The following is a 19,917-nucleotide window of genomic DNA, read 5'->3' as shown; positions in this document are numbered from 1 at the left end:
AACATTAAGAGTTTCTCGCTAGTCGTACTGTAAGGTTAAGCCTTTGCTGAAAATGGTTCACAAACAGGAATTGCCCTCTTGTATTAAATGAAAGATGTTTGCTTCGTGTGTGGGTAGATGAAATGATTTAATGTTTCAACTTCAACAAACTGTTCAACAACAAATCTATCTGCAGCTCCAGATGTACTAAATTAGATTCTGACGAGGAATTCAGAATGCTGACGCATTATAAAAAGTAGAATCATCGTTCCAAGGGTAACAATTCTAGGTTTAATTTTTTATGCACAAAATTCTCATTCTACTTCAGGGATCAAAAACACCAGACCACCGTCTCCATAGGCACCATGCAAAGGAGTTAAAAACAAAACATAAAATATAGAAGCCTCTGTATATTGACCAACCTTATGGAAACAGTGGAAATAAACAGCAACACTTCACACACAAACTATCAACCTGAAATCAGAAAAACATCCGCTTATGGATATTACCTTTAAAAGGACTAAAAACAGTTCAGCATACAAACATACATACTCTTCAGATTGCAAACGATTTAGCAATTTTTTTTTTTTTAGAATCCAGAAAAATCACGTAGCAAATTTATGGGGGTATTCAGCAACTGCTCAGGGTCACAAAGTTCATCTCTGAGCTCTTCTCAGCACATGTAACTAATTTTCCAGCATTTTCCACGCAAGAGAGAAGCCTGGAAATACTTAATATTATGAAAAGATCAAAGAGGCTATTTTATGGTGCAGGAACAAAGTCAATTGTTTTAGTGGGGTGTGAGGAGGGGTATAGCTTAGGCTTGCATGAAGTCACATTCTCATCAAAGGAGTCTTGCAGCAGACATATTCCAGACGCACTTTCAGTTGTTTTGAAGTTTAAATAAAGGCAGGCTTTCATGGTAAATATTAGCTGTTCCCCAGAAACATTATTCCGCAATGATGCATAAATACGAAACGCAACAAAACAAGTAATATGACATTTAAAAAATATAAATAAACAGTACTATTGAAGTATGATTTTAAATGAGACCTGCACATTTTGAAACTGCAGCAAAACCTCCGTAATTATTTTTTTTTGTTTAACCTGTACCATGCAATTATAGCCTGCCCTGTACGAATGATGTGAAAAACAGAGTAATTCATATGAGTGCAGGGTCAGATATAATGCAGGTTTATTAAATATTAAACAGTGCCCTGGCTTCATTTGTTTTATTCACTTTAGCAGATGGGGAGCGTTCAGCTCCAGTGCCGGAGCATTAATGGTGCACTCCAATGCGACAGAACCGATACGTGTGAGCCCCTAAGAGGGAGAGGTCCTGACACTGAGGGGTATACTGCCGCCAAATCAGCCCACAACACACATCAAAAAGAGCCAGCGTTCCCCGCCACCTCGCCTCTTTTACACCTGTAACTGTACCCCTCCCCCTGACCGTCTGAGAGGGTCTCTCATGAACGCAAACACGCGCGCTCGCTCACCAAATAAAGTTTTCAGAAGAACTGGATATCAAAGGGACTGTTACCGAGACACCAATGAGTCACGTCACGCTCCCCGTAGAGCCGCGAATGCCAATTTGATTAAAAGCAGATGGAATAACAGTAACGCTAGTAGGAAAGTCAAACCTTAACAGGCAGTCTCTTTTCCTTAATCATTCCCAGTCTTGTTATTATTTCAACTGAGTAAAAAAACCCACTTTCATCTGTCTCAGCACTGAACAGACCAGCCAATAAAAACAAGTTCACAGCTTCAAAAACTCTCTTTTCACTCTTTTCTGCAACTGGTGGAGTCAGTAAAAAAACTAGGAAAAAGTTTCATGGCAGCTCCACATTTCTTTAACAAAACTACTGTAAATATATCAATGAAATTATTCTCAAAATGTTTGAATTTTTTCAATACGGCCACTAACCACCCACCAAACAACAAGTCTTCACATTTCACTTCATTATTTGTTACCCTTATTTTTTGTACTTTTTCACGAACAGCTGATCATGTAACTAGGGTAAAAATGAGGGCTAAAATTAAAAGCAATGTCACATGAAATGCAAATGGGAGCAAAAACCATTCGGAAAAAAAGGCAGAAAAGTACAGTCTGACAGCAGCTGTGTTCTGCAGCTGAAAGCCCAGCAGCCAGTTTACAGACATCAATACAGACATGCTTTCTTCAAAGCAGAAACGTACACTCACCGATTTCCCATTGTAGTAATACATTAAGGAGTTGCTGCCCACTCCAGGGACAGGATAGGCGCAATACATGATGGCTTCAGCAATTTGCAGGGAAGTCTAGAGCAAGTGCACGCTTTCAGGGTCCAGAAACAGTACACAGCCTCTCTCCCAAGACATACATCCAACCCCTTCAAAAAGAAACTAATTCCTTACAACTAGCCCTCCACACATGGATCTACTCAGAGGGAACTTATGCAAATTAGGACCGAACCATTCCAGGCGGCAGTTACAGGGGTGTCCAGTGGGAGGGGGAGGAGCTGATCTGCTGGGTTTCCCCCCCTAATCCTCATAAGTGCTGATGCAATGAAGAACAGAGAGAGAGAGAGGGAGAGAGAATGAAAGGGGGAGGGGGGCGGAGTGTGGGTTGGGGGTTTATGGGGAGGAAATGTACAAACATACAAGTGAAATATTTAATGAGAAAAAAATGAACTCAGTGTATTAAAATGGGAGGAGTCTGTATGGTTAAAACTAAAATAACAGTGTAGAATATAACTTAAGTAATAATAAATAAAGGTAATAAAACATAATAAATAATAAACCTGCTCTCACACACGAGGCTTATGAGCCAGGTCGTGGGGGGGGGGGGGATTTGGAAGCGAAGGAATGGCTCATTGCTTAACTTGGCTCATAGCTACAAAACAGAACAATATGTAATCAACAGTTGGAAAGACAACACTTTGGGTGGGTGGGGTGGGTAATATAACCACCCGAATATAATCATACGGTGCTTTGAAAGAAGAAACCATGGAACACTACATCCATTTGACCCTTACATTATTTTTTATCCATCACTGTTCTGCCATACCTTGTGATAATGGGTAATAAGCGAGAGAAGAAGAGAGAGTGGGAGAGGGAGAGAAAGAACACAAAATGTAACATTTATTTTAAGTCTTTCCATTTTATTCCTTCTGAATGCTGAAGTCTGTCTTCATTAAATGTCATCTAAAAATAAAATGCAGTAGGGGTTGAACTGGAAGAGACTCAATCATAAAAAATCTGAAATGACTGTAGCATTCCCTGGTAGATCCACACTTCAAATGGTCAAAGTCAAGGAAGAACACCTGACAATCTCATTCATATAGGGTTTTACTGAAAGTGAAATTTCTCAGGCAGCATTCTCTAAGGTTTTATGGGGTTTTGACCTGTTTTTATCATGAATCAGAATATTCCTTTAAGGCCCAATCAGCTGTGTGCTGTGTGCTATGATAAAGTCAGGCTTTCTTATCTTTGTGTGTAACTGCACTGTTACTAAACTGTTACACCATTGCTTAGAAGGTTAAGCCATTGTTTTGTAAATATGAATATAGAATAAATCAGTATCCAATTCAGAACCCATGTGAGGTAACTGTGCAATCAACTACCAGTTAACTAAGTTAACTAAGGAAACCTGAACATCTCTGCACCGGTAGTAAACCAGTGGATTAGATCATTCATTAATGAGCTAGAGATGGGCTTAATACTGGCAGTGATGCGTTCCTGGGGGGTGGGTGGTGGGGGAGGATGCTGGGCAGCTCCACAGATGTATTGATGGGGTGGGGGGGGGGGGGGGGTGTGGACCAGAAAGACCAGCAGTGATTGTCACTTTGTTCTCCGTGTTTCTCCTTCCCTGGGTAGGAAGCCTGACTGCGATGACCCTCATGCAGTAAAAAAAAAGAAAAAGAATTGGTGCTTTAAGACCACATCTCTGCCCAACTACACAGACACCTTTCATGTGTGCCACTGCCGCTTCCTGGAATATATACGGTTTTTTGTTCCCTCAGAAGACATTACCAACATTATTGTTATGAAAAGATGAAAGCTTATCATCCCCCTCAAAAAAATACTTTATTGTGCTTTTTTCCTTTATAGATATTATTATTTATTTCTTTCTGCTCTCAAAGATTCTTTGAAAGCCTTCCAAGGCACTGGTCCACATGCTGGTACCGCTTTAAATTTGGATCCATTTCAAGCTGATGCTGTGAGGAGAGCTGCCATGATAAAAGTTTGTTTGAAGAGTCTTTAGAACCAGTTGAAATAGAGAAAGCAGTAATGATAAGAGGCTGAATCCAAAAACAAAAGGACAAAAAGAGGGGGAAATAAAGAACAGGCCGCTATTTAACGCAGCTCAAAAAAAGTGAAAAATCAATGAAAATTCACCATTTTCTAAACACATGCACAAATCAAAACTACGACCACATCAGCTCCATGTTTCTTAGTCCAGGGCACAAATATGGGGCTCATTAATATTCTGAACTTCACCCAATGGTCTTCACGCTACACACTGAAAGGTGTCCCAGGTGTTCACAGCATTCTTCACGTGTCATACGAGACCCTCTCCCCATATTAACACAGTGATGTCACTCATTAGCAATACCCTCTCTCACACACAAATACGGATGTCCAGCACCTCAGGGGTTAAAAGTCAGCCAACTAGACACAGGGCTAATCTTTACAGCACAAGTCGAACCCGCCACCACTACGCACCACCCCCGCGGATCCCCTCCAGACAGACATGTCGTCAGCAGACAGCTTTGCAGAGGCCCCCCAGCTGAGGTCATGTGATTCTGGCTCACGCCAGACACACCCCCTGACCTAACAGGGAGGCCAGACCTACAGAGACTCAGCAGGGGTGAGATGTACAAAAAAGGGGAAAAAACTGTCTGCTGCCCTCTCAAAGTGGGACAGGCACCTTATTTTAAGCCTGTCGTCCAGGCATTCACGCAACTCCGCACTAATCGCATCCGACCTGTCAGCTTTTCCCTGGGTTTTTGTTTGGCCGTTGAAAGAGACTCAACAAACTAAGGTCAAAACAATTAAGTGGGCTGATCGCTCTCATCTCACATAGGGCTTTAGAAGTAGTGTCTACAGCCAAGTCTTCTTTTCCTGAAGAGGTCTGCCAGTTTTTTTGGGGTTTGTTGTTTTTAACATTCGCCAGTGAGCTGTTATCTGCGAGTGCTGTGTTTCCAAAACCAGACAAGATTCACTGCGCTTATTAATCATTAAAAATATAATTCTAGGCAGGGACTGGGCATGCCATTTAATATGCACTGATACAGAGATCTATGGCTGAGAGAGATGTACAGACCAAAAAATGAGTCGCCTCCTTCTTTTAACACATATAGCACAGCTGTGGCTCCAAGCATCTGCAGTAACTCACTGGTAAAAAATGACACGTCTTGCAACAATGGTATTTCTCACTGACGAATACTGTTCCCAAGGCCAAACCACATATTTATGTGCTCAGTAGAAGCCAATGCAAAGACCTTCCCACAGGAAAAAGATTAAAAATCTGTTGCACGACTTGTAAATTTTGCCTGACAAAGCCACCGTAAATGGAGAATAAAGTTGTTTGTTAGTGATTAGGTCAATATATTACAAATAAACCCAAAGAAAACGTATGGTCATGGTTGTTTCGCAGCTCAAAACAAAGTGGAGCGATAAAATTGACTTTTTTTTTAATTGAGTTTAGGATCTTTTGAAATAACTAGTGGGTACATCGTTATCGACCACTGAAGACCTGAGGGAACTTAGTAGACGGAAGGTCCGAGCCGTTTTCCAGGTCCTGCTGACCCACTTTTGTGCACTGACACAGTTCCTAACTCCGCGCACGTGTTGCACGTAAAGCTAATGAGGAGGCTGGAGAGTTATTTATAAGGCTGCGGCCCGTCTGAGCACTGCTCTGAGTAAACACACGCGTCCCGCAGCGCTGACCCTGCCAGGCCTAATCCCAGGTCACAGTCTGGCGGCGTGGCCCACGGAGTCACCCCTGATAAGACGTCATCCTCCCCAGCAGCCCCCGCCCCGTGCTCTACTTCACTGCGTTATCCCTGATCTGTTCATTTTGAAGACGGGCAGACTAAACTGTGAAGGACACCATTCCATATCAAGATCGTGAAAGTGCTCAGTGGCTAGACCTGAACACAAGCGTAGTTGGATGAGCTGAATGGCCTATTCAGCTCATCGGATTACACTTGTGTTCAGTCATTTTGCTCTGTTGTATTGCATGGGGACGGTCACTGATCACTACAGCTTCCTCTTCATGGCCTCCATCTCACTCTACACTTGCCGTGACCTTTTCAATGGCTTACGGACCACCAAGGGACTAGTCATCTGAGAGCAGGCCCAGCTCTCCAACTATTGTGCCATTGATGAGACATTCTGATTTTACCCGTTTTGAGATAGACCGACGACCCACTGTGTTTGCTTCCTCTTCAGGAAGGATTTCTTCCTCCCATGAAGATTTATTTTTCTGACTGCTATCAGTTTGCTGCCTTGCTCAGTGGGGTCACAGGAAGTTTGTGATCGAGTGGTTTTTGATACTGACTGCACTTTGATTGTGCTGCTTCAAAATGGACCTGTCTCCAGCCGACATGATGTACAGCCTTGTTCAATACTGTCCCACCTGACTGAGATACACACCCTTGTCCTGGTCCACCAAATCAATGTCATGCTCTGCTAACTGTTTATATCTTGCGTACCTTCATGCCGATATCGCTGTCATATTTACTAATTCCAGAAGAGAAAATGATTGATAATAATTTTAGCTTGCAATTCTGTTTCTCAATTCCTAATATTTTATCTAGCTATTCCATAAACTGAAGTGATAGCATCAAAATTACATTATTAACTGTCTCAGCTACAGCGATTTGTATTTGCTTTTCAATAGTAATCGTGTTTTTGGAATTCAATAATTATTCCCCATTCATACTGAGTTGATAGTGTGATTGATGACGATACAATACATGAAACAAAAGGACAAGCAGTCTAAGACGACTCTTTGACAGTATTAATCCAACCAAATGTTTGGGGGGTATAGTGTTCCAAAACTGAGCGCGCTGAACAGACCCCGGTTAGCCTGTCACCCATTTCTGCGAGAGAACAGCGCCACGTAGCAGAGGCAATAACATCACCTGGATGGGTTTAGCAGTAAAGCACCAGGAAGGGGTGGAGCACTGGCACAGTGCCAGAGCAATGGCTGGTCAGCAACAACTTTTTCCATCCAATCAAATCAGCCTGGGGTGTCCCTCAAGCCTAGCACCGGGTAAACGGGGGCTCACGCCTGCACCACGCCCCTGTTGACTCCGCCTCCTACCCCCTGTCTGGGGCTGTGAGGACAGCATGAGCACAAATGGGCTTCACGCACCGCTTCCGCCATGTCAAACAGCGCGCAGACAAACTCCAAATACCCGGCGCTTTTCAAACCAGTTCATTAGTAAAGCGCTGTCTCAGTCCGCTATCGGGCCCGAAAATCATTCACACGAGCATATCCAAATAATTCACAACCCTCCAGAAAGTGAGCGATTATTTTCAACAGTGCATTGAAGTTTTTTCCCCTCTGTCCTTTTAAGTCTTTTTTTGTTGAAGATGAAAGCAGGCAGGCTCTGTGTTGTTTACTTTACCTGATCTGTTATCTAAGCCATTAATGTGACAGGCAAACTTCAAACCCAAACAAAGACACAAACCCCAGAGTCCCTACAGAGAGAGCGTTTCTGTTTAGGATCATCTGAACTGGGTGGCAAGGGACATCAATCTAATCATTTATCTGACGATCTTCAGTCCAGACAGTGGGAGTACAGCCCACAGAGGGTTATCCACAGCCCAGCACACTGCCCCCTAGTGGATGCACGTGAACCTGCTACCTTGCTCACAAACTCTCAGTAGGGCTGTATGGAAATCAGGAGTCAGAATATCCCAAACAACTTTAGACAGAAGTGGCATAGTACTATTACTGAATGTTCATTGTTCAAATTCCTCATCGCAAAACAGGTGTGTCGCTGTGTCTAACCTGGTTCTGAATCATTTGTATGAAATGAGAAATATAAAAATTGGTTGTGACAAATAGTCAAGAAGACAGGGGGGCATCACTCAGGAACAAAGTGAAGTCTCCACATGAAAGAAGAAAGAACCACTTCAAAACCTCACATTTGGCTGCCCAGATACAAAATTGCAGTCTGGCATTCTCTATAGGGCCAGGCTCTCTCAGAAGAGGTCTCTTCCTTCAGGTCCTGACCTTGCATTAGCTGCTGGAGTTCAAAGGGAAGAACAGAATACGGCGATTCAACAGCCTGCAAGTCCACACTTGACCTGCAGATGGCTCTCTAATCAAAACTCAGATAAACCTAACAGGGCGCTGACTGAAACAACTGTGTTTAGCACACTCTCGTTCAAAGGAAAACATTCTCTGTGTTTTCCCTGCATGTCACTAACTTAACTGCACTGCAAGCCAGAATCCCAGTCCTCAGTCCCCTCCCCTAAAGCGCCACACTTCCTTGTTTGGTCGTCTGTTTGTCGGCTTTAAGTGCGACTCTCGCAGGAACGAGAGCTTCGTCTGAATGATCTGTCAAAAGCAAATGACAATCTTTTTGTCATTCACAGCCAGGGTTCTCGCTTCCTAAAGTCCCTGAAGGGAGTTCATCCCCCTCCTCCCCCTCCTCCTCCTCCTCCCCCTTATTGCCGACCGTCACAAAGTGAGCGAATGTCACACTACGCCACCGTACTGGTGACAAGTGGAGGATATCGCCTAAAAAAGACTGCTATTTCCAAACAAATGACTACCACCAAGCTACACGCAAGCATCCCGGAAGAGACGGCTCGCTCCCAACATGCACTGGGCAGCATTCCGTCCCTGTCCCCCATGTCAAAGGCTACATCAGCACAGGTGCCCACAGAACTGCCTGCTGGAATGAGCTAGTGATGACAAAAGCCATTTCAAAACACACACACGCAATCTAAACACATAGTGACACAAGATGTACCCAGGATGGCATCTGCATGCAGTAGCCTCTTGGCCTCAGATTGAAAGATTTTATATATATTTTTAAAAGATTATGTCTATACAGACATGAAGGGTATGGTATAAAAGTTATAAAGGTATAAAATAATAATTTAGTATATGGGAAAATTGTGGGGAAACACAGGAAATTAAGGAATTGCTATTTTTATTGCCATTAAAATTAAAAAGCATATTTCTGTTTGCAGTGGATTTGATTTGAAAATAATCTCCTTTGTGTCCATTCATCTCTTTTAAAATTAAAATATTAATTTTGCTGAGCTGATTACACCATTATCGACAGTGAGAACAGAGACTATAACTCTATATCTGATTCCTTTATAATGCATTTGTCATCGTCCCATTCCATTCACCTGACAGCACCACTGCTCTGTGGTAATCGACCATATTCAAATGTGTAGGTAAATGGCCTGATGGGAGTGATTCTCTCTAACTGGAGCCCTTGAAAAATCCAAAGGTAGCAGCGTAATTCTCTCAAGAATCTGAACCCTTGAGTTCAGAGCTGTACCCGAATGCTCCAGGCTCATGTAGTGTATTAGTGTATGTACTGATTTTGCTTAAGTCTGTGTGCTGACAGCAGTAAACCTCCGCTGTGGTCAAGCGAGGGAAATTAACTGAGCACATCATACCCCGTGCTTTTATTTATTAGTCATTTTTCAGCCTTCTCATGATTGATGTCAATCAATCATCCGGCACCCTCTTCAATCAGCCTCTGTGCTGGACTTCGGTGGGGCAAATTAGCCCAATATCATTCACATCAGATGATACCACAAAGGCCAGCGCACTGCTGCTAACCCTTTCAAGAATGATTCATAAGAAGTCAGGAAATGGTTTTAAGTTTATTTTCTTTTTTTTTTGCAACCCCTCAAATGTGTGTGAAGAGAACAAGTTTTAATGCATACATTTTAACTTAGGCTAACTGTAATATCCAGCTGGCTGTCCTGATATGCTTCACATATTGCCCTATGAGGGGGCAGGTGTTTAACTGAACAGTAGGGCTGTGCTTCCAAATGCATTTAGATACATACATAAAATCTATATTTACCATCACATTTTTCAGAAAAAAAACTGCTCAAATTTAAATAGCTCAACTATTTTTGGTCCACAAGAAGTAGAAGAGAAGAGAGACGTAAATAAATAAATAACTATGTTCCCAGCTAGGGGGAAAGATGGGAGGAAGCATTGTGTTCATTTTGTTTATCAAGCAGCTATTTGGGCCTCTGGTGGGCCCCTAGTGCTTACACAAGCAAAAGCTTTCAGCAGCAGCACCTGCAGCGGTAGCTCTGCCTTCCAGGTAGACTGCAGCTTCTCTGCACAGCTGGTCCCCCGGCAACCGCATCACACTCGCCTGTATGCACACCTCAGCACCGCCCCTCTCTCACGCACACACATACACAATCACACACACATGCACACACACATACACAATTACATACACACACTCGCCTGTATGCACGCCTCAGCACCGCCCCTCTCTCACGCACACACATACACAATCACACACACACACTCGCCTGTATGCACGCCTCAGCACCGCCTCTCTCTCACGCACACACATACACAATTACACACACATGCACACACACACGCCTCAGCACCGCCCCTCTCTCACGCACACACATACACAATCACACACACATGCACACACACATGCACAATCACACACACACACATAATCACAGACACACATACATAATCACACACACACATACACAATCACACACACACATGCACACACATACACAATCACACACACACACACACACACCTCAGCACGGCATCCTCCTAACCTTCTCCATCTTTGCACCGAGAGGAGGGAGAAGGCACAGAAGAGGAGACAAAAGACAGAATGAGAGTGAGCGAAAGTTAACAGATGGAGAGAAAGGAAGAATTGGAAAAAAGGAGGGAAGATGAAAAAGAAGAAGAAGACAGAGAGACCAAGACAGAGGGAGGGAGAGAGGGAGGGAGGGAAATGTCCAGTGAGAGACCCTGCCGCTATCTGTAATACTGGGACTGAACTGGAATTTCCCCTGCACTCCCACCGCTGTCTGTCTGCCTGGCTGCATTCAGCATTAAGCGCTTTGAGTTATGAGTCACAAGACTGCACCTGCGCCCGTGTGTTAAGCACTGACAAATAAGAGCCCGGCACACATTTACACAACAAAGAGATGCACCCCGCAAGGCAACCAGTCTCCCTCCCTCCCTCCATCTCTCCTTCCCTCCCTCTCCCCTTTTCTTCCGTCCCTCAACTTGCTTAAGGAAGGACAACTGTCCACAATTGTGTCTTCTTAAAGTGAAGATGAAAATGCGACTAGAGCAAGTTCATAGGGTAGAGAAGTTCCATCCCTCCCAGCGCTTGCAGCATTACGTCCGTGGACGGGTGCTAGAAGCCTTTTCACCGTCTGAGGATGAACCCCCCAAACACGGACCTGGGGAAGATCCTGCAAACATGTTGCTTTGTGGACAAAGAATCTACAGTCGGGAGTCAGTCGGAGGGCTCGTTCCTAGTGATTTATGCACATTAATAAGCACAAACAAGGAAAGGGGTGCGAGCCAAGTCGAGCTCCACCGTTACCCTGAATATTAATGTCCTCCGCTCCGCCGGGATTATTACAAATGTTAATTTCTCAGATTTGCAGCCATTTATCTGGCTCCGTCTTCCAGTTCTGCAAACATAATGACTAATTAAACATCAAAAGGCCTGTAGCAGGGACCTGCTCCGGCAGCTCTGGGCCCGGCTGTCCCTCTCCCATGAGAGACATAGAGGAAGCAGCCGTGTAGATCACTCTCCCCAAAATCTGCACTGGCGCGCACTCACGCATACACACAGGCACGGATACACACACACACACACAAGCACATAAACACACATATACACAGACACATGCACCCCAATACTCATAAATACTCACACGCACACACGCGTACACACAGGCACGGATACACACACACGCACACACAAGCACATAAACACACACTAACCTACAAAAACACACACGCACAAATACATGTACTCATACACAAACATGTGTTCTCACACCTGTAAACACATGACGATACAGGCAGAAGCATAGAAAAGAACTGAAATATATCACAAATGAAGCACGTACACAGTTCACACACAACCCCAAAATCACACTTGCATACACACACAAATACAATCTGGTCTATTATCAAATCAGGGGGCAGGAGAAATCAGAAGACATATGCAACATCCTCTGAGGCCGTGCTTAAACATGCAAAAGTGAAATGAGAATTAAACAGTGACCTGCATCACCCTTTATACACAGGTTGACCAAAGACTCTTCTTTATATGGGAGAGAAAAGGCTCTCTTCTCTCCTCCTCAAACCAAAGTCGCTCTGGGTAAGAGCATTTCCTAAAGGCCTAAATGTGAATGTAATGATCTTCTACTCACAGATGAGGGTAATCCAGGTGGAACCTTCCGGACTTTCTTTGTTTGCAAAGCATCTGTGGAGAGACAAAACTAAATTCAGTCTGTGTGAAAATGTAACCTCCTAGAACAATGCACTGAAGCAAGATTCACACAATGTGGAGTAAACCTGTCTGACAGAGGCTCAATTAGTTTGGGAAAGTCATACACAGTTTATATGCAGTAAGATAGGTTTCAATAATAAAGAGCAGCAGTATGGCTTTGCCAATCCCAATTTCCGTCCACAATCTAAAATTAATCTTTTATGCCTAGATGATGATAAACATCAATAAAATCTACCACAAAATGTGTCATGACATGACCCTGAACATCCTTTTGAATCTTTCTGCTTTGAAGTCAAGGCATGAATCATTTATAAAAAACAAAGACTACTTGTTCCTCACTGACAAAGGGAATCATAAAAATTGGGAAAGGAAAACAATATTCACAGCCACATTAGAAACAAACATAAAATTAATATGAAGCAGACCTGTCAATGCTCTTTCTTACAAACATGGGTCAAAAGTTATGCCAAAAAATATTCATGGCTTCATTAACATTAAGCACTCCGCACGAAGATCAGTTGTTGTGCATTTGCATAGACGGCCACCATTCTCAGGTTAACCAATCAGCAGCTCTGTACCAACCGATGGGAGAAGAGTCCTGGAGGGTCCGCCTCCTTGGATTGGCTGCTGAGAAAGGGAAGAAGGGCGCAGTGGTCTTTCCAGGTGTGCTCACTGGCCTGGGACTTGCCAGTCCGATGTCTGAGCGTAGTGCCGACTGCAAGAGGAAATGGGGGGGGGGGGGGAACAACAGTAAATATGGGGTCTAGGCAGGGTAGGATGAGGTACTGTAAAAGTACAGCTGCATCCATAACAACATAGCTTCTAGCCCTGCCCCTTTGGGTCCTCATTTCCATTCATCCATCTATCCATCCATCCATTACCTAAACTACATATTCCTGCTCTGGGGCCTATCCCAGCATGCAGTGGGTGAGAGTCAGGAATACACCCTGGACAGTTTACCAATAAATTGCAGGGCGAGTTATAATTTCAAATGAGTGATTTAAATGAAGGCTCACCAGCCTCCATTCGATTTCCCAAAAGTGTAGCACACTATAGCCATTTAGCAGACATATCCTTATCTAGAGTTACAGTTTTACTAAGTACCCTCTTACACAGCTGCATATATGCTGAAGTAATTCAGGCTGTGTACCTTGCTGCAGGGTACAAGGGCAGAACCCTGCCTTTTGGTTACAAGCCCAGTTTCCTATACATTCTGCTGCACTGTCACCCATAACATATTAGCAAGATTTTTCCTAGCGGCAAAGTCAATAAATCAAAGAAAACCTCAAAGTAAACTTAAATCGTCTCTCAAAGCACACTGTGTCACACTAGTGTAGCCCATATAATGTAGGCAAATGGACAGTCAAACTCATGTGGGCGAAAATTAAGACTAGCACCCCACTGGCTGCGAGGAGGAGATGACTGGAGAGAATCAGACAGAACCTGACAAGGTCCGACAGACCGCTGGGGATGAGCTCACTTTTTTTCCAGACGGGATTCGCCTGCACATTCGCTACATTCCTTGATGGATGCTAAACGTTTCCATATGCCACGTTTACAGCTGAGACCTGCATCTGCATTCCTTAGAAACCGCACTGAAATGTGGCTGGAAAATTTGAGTCATCCTGTTTTATTTATGTTACTTGTGTGAGTGAGGGTTTTTTTTCGTTTTGTTTTGTTTTGTTTGTAATTATTCAAACGACCAACAGCTCCATTTGGGGTCAGCAGTTTACAAACTATTTTAATGCATACATACAACAAATCAGCTTCATAAGGTTGTCTAAGTTGTCTAAGATGACAACACAGTTCTACAAAATCATACACCCTCATAATTGTGTTATGTTTGTATGTGTCCTGTTATACATTTTTCTTCAGTTGTGATGGACATATAAAAACGATCAGCATTTGGTTATTTACTCAGTACATATAATGACTGTTTATTAAATGCTTTTCTTGCAATGTTCAAAGACCTTTCCAAACAAAAGTAAAAACAGAGATTAAACCACTACTGTTGCTACTACTAATAATACATGTCCTTATTATTATTATTATTATTATTATATGCTGTGCATATAATGTCATAATGTGAAAGTATGGCAGCTTAAAATAGTTTGAGCGGTTAAACATAGACTCATATGATACAAAAATAATACATAAAGCCTAAGGCAGGTAACAACATAAAATTAAGAATAATAGAAATAAGAAATAGTTTTAAAAGATGATGATAAAAACACTGATATTGATACAAATAAACACAAATGTGACTTTTTCTCCACAGTCTGGCAAGTTAGTTTAGTGATTGCTGAACTTGTTGAAATGTGTGAAAATCTTTTTTAAAAATTGTTAGCCAAAGTTAAGCACAAATGTTTATTGAATCCCAGCCATTGTTTGTGCAGCTCTCTTGTTCTCTGGCAATGAACTGCACACACAGAAGGCTTAGACACTATTTTTACTTTTCAATCTGAAATCCTCAGTTTCTGTATTTAACTGCAAGAATTGCGGCAAAATGTCCTCCTAACAACACACATTTTTGAAGTAGACCCTTCTTTCTGGTATTTTAAAACGTGTCTTTGGTGATGGTACAAACATCTATGATAAAGCTCGACCACAGGGCTGATTAACCACTGTAGGTAAGATGTCCAACTATGCAGGTCATGGTAGAGGTACAAGCCAGTATTATAAAAAACTATTCCAAACTCTGTTGGCTATCTGACTGAGGTTTTGGATCGCTCCTCATTCCCATGGTAGATATAGAAATACCTATTTTTTCCTCTGAGCAATTCGATCAGGTTTTTCTAGTTTCTCAGGTATGCAGTCATTCGTAATTTAACATTGCCGTTCTTGTGTTGAGTTATGCCAGGTGGTGACCAGTGTAATTCAAACGTATAAAGGTACAAAGGCCTGGTGTCCACAGTTTCCCACAACTCAAAGATACTAAGTGGTGTGTGGAGCTGCTCCCTGTCTTTCAGTCCTGTGGATCATTCTCAGCATTACATCCTACTTTCACTCAAGGCTGTTTTTGAGGGAATGTGAAGAAATGCAAGGCCACACATTTTTGCCGCCGTTTTTATTTCATTCTTCCTATTTTAGCACGAAGCGTTAAATGTGACTTATGAACAAGGAGACGCAAGTGCGGCCGCATTAAAAGTGCCCGTGTTTTCACGCACGCATCCTGCACACGATTCTGGACGCGCTGCTAACAGCCGCAGTGAACTCTGAGGGCAGATCGATGCAATCGTTCTGACCTACTGATTTCCTTGGCCTTGAGCCTGCGGAGGAGGCCCATCGATTAGCGGCGACCGCGGCTCACGGGCATCTCCAGACGCGGCAAGGAGAATCCTGACTGAACCGAATCCCGTGGGGACAGAGGAGGGGTAAGTGGCGTGAGAGAGAGAAAGAGAGAAGGAGAGAGAAAGAGCGAGACAAAGGGGGACAGGAAAAGAGAGAGAGAGAGAGAGAGAGAGCAAGCCAGCTGAAGCTTCATTAAAAGCCATCTGTCTGATCTCGGAAGCCGTCGGCCTGCCGAAGAAACAGCAGCTTAACTTGACAAACCGCCCAGTATAGCAACATCTACAGGCCACCAGACCAGCAGATCCTTCAGCATCCAAACGCATATCCAATTACCGGGGAAACTGTCGTGGAAACAGCAGGCCACCCCAAAACGATGGGCAGTAACCCTGGATTAGTGTGACGCAACACTGTCTAGAGCGCGCTGTCATACCCTTTACCGACATCCACTTGACCAGGCCGCCCCCAGCGAACTGGGTTAAGAGGCCAATTAAAGCGCTGTCCTAATTAGAGCACATCGTCTACTGACTATGTGCGCGTGCCGAGGGCGGTGGAGGTGAGAGAGGAGGAAGCAGCAGCGGCCTAGAACGCTTCAGGAGCGAACGCTCCCAGTGACCAGAGCAGACCTGCACCTAGAACGCTAGACCCCAACATCCATGCAGATCACAAGCCAAAGCTAGCTCAGTAAATGAGTTCAGCACACCTTGCAGAAGAGTAAAATTTAATGTGAGGGGAAAAAAGAAGGGGCAGACATTTTAAAAAGTTTGATTTGGCAAACACCATCCCAGAAAGGGACTCCCAACTCGAAAAAAAACTTTATTTGTATTTCATCAACTACTGCCACTGTTAATTAGAGAAGAAATTAAGGAAAACTAACAAAACCAAATTTAGAATTAATATAAACACTACCAAACATAAACACAGTGTTCCAGGTAGTGTTGGAGTGTACCGTTTGTTCCATCCCCCTTTAGAAAAGTACAGCAAGCCACTAAAAATAATTTGCATCCTAATTTCAATAGATTAAAATGAAGGCCATCAACTCCCGTGAAAATTAGGCCGTCCTCTTTCTGCAGGAGAAACAGAGAGGACAGAACTGACAACCAGTCACAGGGGCTGTAGTGCTGACTTCAACTGCCATTGCTTAATTCATTACATCGCATTAAGGGCATTTAGCTGACACTCTTATCCAATAGGGCTGGCACAGCTTCCTAAATTGTACATAGTATCCATTTATATGTTCAGGTTCGGTACCAGGTTCAGCAGTGTCCTAGCAGGGATTCAAACTTACAACCTTTAGGTCACAAGCCCAGTTACCTAACCATTACGCCACACTGCTGCCCCATTAAATCCCTGCAAGGAAATGAGACGGGGAATTTACCAGCTATCACCATTAGTTCCTTTCTGCTTGACGGTAAAGGCAGAAGGGGAAAAGGGTCAGTCAAAATAGCAATTACAGCGCAATCTATAAGCACTAGAGCGTGTGAAGCAAGAGCGGGGTTTTATTGCCATTGATTATAGAGATTTTATAACAGAGAGAATCCCATTTAAAGATTAGGCGACATGAAATACAGTTATGCTTTCTTGGAATAAAACTTTAATCTTTGAGGGGTTTTTTAAATGGGAGGGAAAAGAAAGAAAAAAGGTTTAGGAGAAATTAGTGAAAATGGGTTTGTGATCAGCACAGTTTTGTAGACAGTAAAGATTCCTTCAGTGTAAATGACCTGATAATGCCTGCTCTCTAAGCAGCTGTTAAATCAGAATATGAGGGGGATGAGAGACATAACTGTGAGAGAAGACTGACTAGCTCCTCTGTTGCATTAAAATATATCCATTAACACTGAAATTAAGACTTCAATCTGCATTTTTGTTGACTCGCAAAGGTATATAAGGACCATATTTTGTGTACATTTTATAACTAAAAGCGTGTGCAGACTGAACACACAGATTTGAACACTCGATACACACATTCGCCTCAGATGACACCGCAGTCAATCGCACTCCAACCGAAAGCTGAATAAAAGGGTTTATTATGTCAAAGATCTCTTGAATCACAAGGCGCTTCTTCATATCTGAGTTCTGCCGGTAAAATGTCACGCAGGCTCGTGGAGATAATGGCAGTCATCTGTCAGACGAGCTCTGGCGCGGTAATCAGGCTAATCTGTCTCGCAGGAGAGACTACCGCTACCTGCTCAAATCTCCCTCTGTCGCGGCCACTCGGCCCAGCCCCTCCCCCATTACCCGCCCCCCTCCCCGCATGAGGAAGACGCAGACACCTGCATCCGCCGCTTTGCAACCACGGCAACAGTGCGCAGGGTGAGCGGGCCTACAGGTGTAAGGGGCCTAACTGTGTGTTTGCTGTACATGCATCTCAACTGCTGGGAGCTAAATTTATTTCTCCCTTCGGAGAGCAATAAATTACATTCCAAAGTGTGTGTGTCTGTGTATGTGTGTATGTGTGTTTGTGCAGTCTGAGTATGTATGTGTCAATATACCAGTCTACTGTAAAAGAATACAATCTTTTTTTCCCCAAAATGTATTTTTTTCTTTCTAACTTAAAGTATATCGAAACGAAGTTCCTGATGACGGTGTGATGTCAGGCTGCGTGTGGCATTCTGGGACTATTAGTGTTAATTTTTTTTTCCCGTGGCTGTTTTCCTACACATCTGCACGACAGATGACAACAAACACAATGCGGAAAAGCTGCGAAGCCAAAGCCGGAACAAAATGCTCTGCAGCTCGTTAACAGAGAAACTACGGGACGACGAAAAGCTCTGCAGCTCACAGAAACGGACGGGGACAGCGCCTCGGCTTACGCAATATTAACACAGTAATGCTTTGGCCAGCAGTCCTCTAGCATTCTCTCTGGCACGGAATGGCTTCTCTGGTCTTCCTGTTTTTCTTCTGCAAACGAGAGCAGCAGAGCCGCAGCCAAGCTGGGATCTGAGCAGCTGCAGGACTGCACTGATTCCCCTGCTCTCAACACAAAATGTCTGCCCCGCCAAAAAAATGCGAAAGAACAAGGACCTTAAAACCACTTCAAAAATCTACGTTTTTCCCCTTTCTAACCCTAAGCTAGGAGGCAATGACTTCACACACATATGGTCAAAGGCTTAAAGTGAGGGGCTGAAAGTTAGATGTGACGGTGACTTTGCACACGAAGATTAAGGTTAATGGACCGGTAAAAATTGGGTCAGTGGAGCAAGAGGTGGGATTGACCCTTTACCTGAGTCTTACCTATAACCCCAGCCCTAAGACCCTGCTCCCCCAGCCCTAAGACCCTGAGCTTAATCTTAAAACACAGACTCGGCATGCTAACTAAATCCCAATCCCAATCCGGGCCTTATGGACACTGCCGCATGCACCGGGCCAATGGCATGCCCACAAACTACGAGGACAACAGTGACCTCAGACCTGCAGAGCAGAAGAGAGAGAAAGGCAAGCAAAGATGACACAAGGAAAAAGCAGACAGGTCCTTGCTGGACGCTGCAGACAGAGTGTTAGCTTTGCAGCAGGGAAACGGGGCTGTGTGCAGAGGTGACCCCCATGGCCCCCCATGAGCTCTCTGGTTGGAAGGGGGGTGACACACGTCACTCTCCCATGTGGGGCGCCTCCTCTGCCGGCTCACACAATGCTTTTTGGAGCCCCGGTGCAAGCAGGTCTCTCGCTCTTTCATCTGACTCCACCTCGCGCATTCATTTCCAAAATCTTCTCTCAAGCCGTTTAACACCACGTAGCTTTCCCCAGAAATAAGCCCTCTTTTTCACCTAAGCCATTTCGGCATGACTTTATCTGATCTTCACAGCTGGAATCATTGGCTCGTTCCCATTTTTCAACGTGACAAAATGGCTGATAAACCTGATAAGAAGCTCCCAAAAAAATAATTTCTGAGAACAACAAAACGGGCTGAATTTGCCATACAGGTCCACTGCAGCAGAATAAAAGGAGAAGTGATCAAAATAACAGAATATCAGATCTCATTTCCCCTGATTATGGTCACCAGTGTTTCATATAAAAGTCTTTCATCCTATGAAAAAGAGCGATTCCACAGTGAAGGGTGGGGGAGTTGGACCTACGACTGCATTACCTTCCATGCCCTCAGTGAGGCGCATCAGCTCTCTTGCTTACAGGTGACAGGCGGAGG

General features: G+C 43.8%; 1 protein-coding gene across 5 annotated transcripts in view; it reads right to left on the bottom strand.

Moving 5' to 3' along the window:
* Positions 1 to 19,917, bottom strand: part of LOC135242184 (transcription factor 12-like) — a 96,462-nt gene that overhangs the window by 21,635 nt on the left and 54,910 nt on the right. For 4 of the 5 annotated variants that reach the window (XM_064313146.1, XM_064313149.1, XM_064313148.1 and 1 more), the window contains exons 7-8: positions 13,071 to 13,203; positions 12,409 to 12,461 (exon numbers count right to left, since the gene is read on the bottom strand). In XM_064313146.1, coding sequence (XP_064169216.1) covers positions 12,409 to 12,461; positions 13,071 to 13,203 — 186 coding nt within the window. Of the gene's footprint in view, positions 1 to 2,184; positions 2,380 to 12,408; positions 12,462 to 13,070; positions 13,204 to 19,917 lie in introns of those variants that run through there. The other variant, XM_064313150.1, reaches the window with a different exon arrangement.

Source organism: Anguilla rostrata, chromosome 16 (assembly GCF_018555375.3).
Source record: "Anguilla rostrata isolate EN2019 chromosome 16, ASM1855537v3, whole genome shotgun sequence".
Lineage (NCBI taxonomy): Eukaryota > Metazoa > Chordata > Actinopteri > Anguilliformes > Anguillidae > Anguilla > Anguilla rostrata.
Note: the sequence above shows the minus strand (reverse complement) of the source record. Positions and strands in the feature narration are given on the sequence as shown.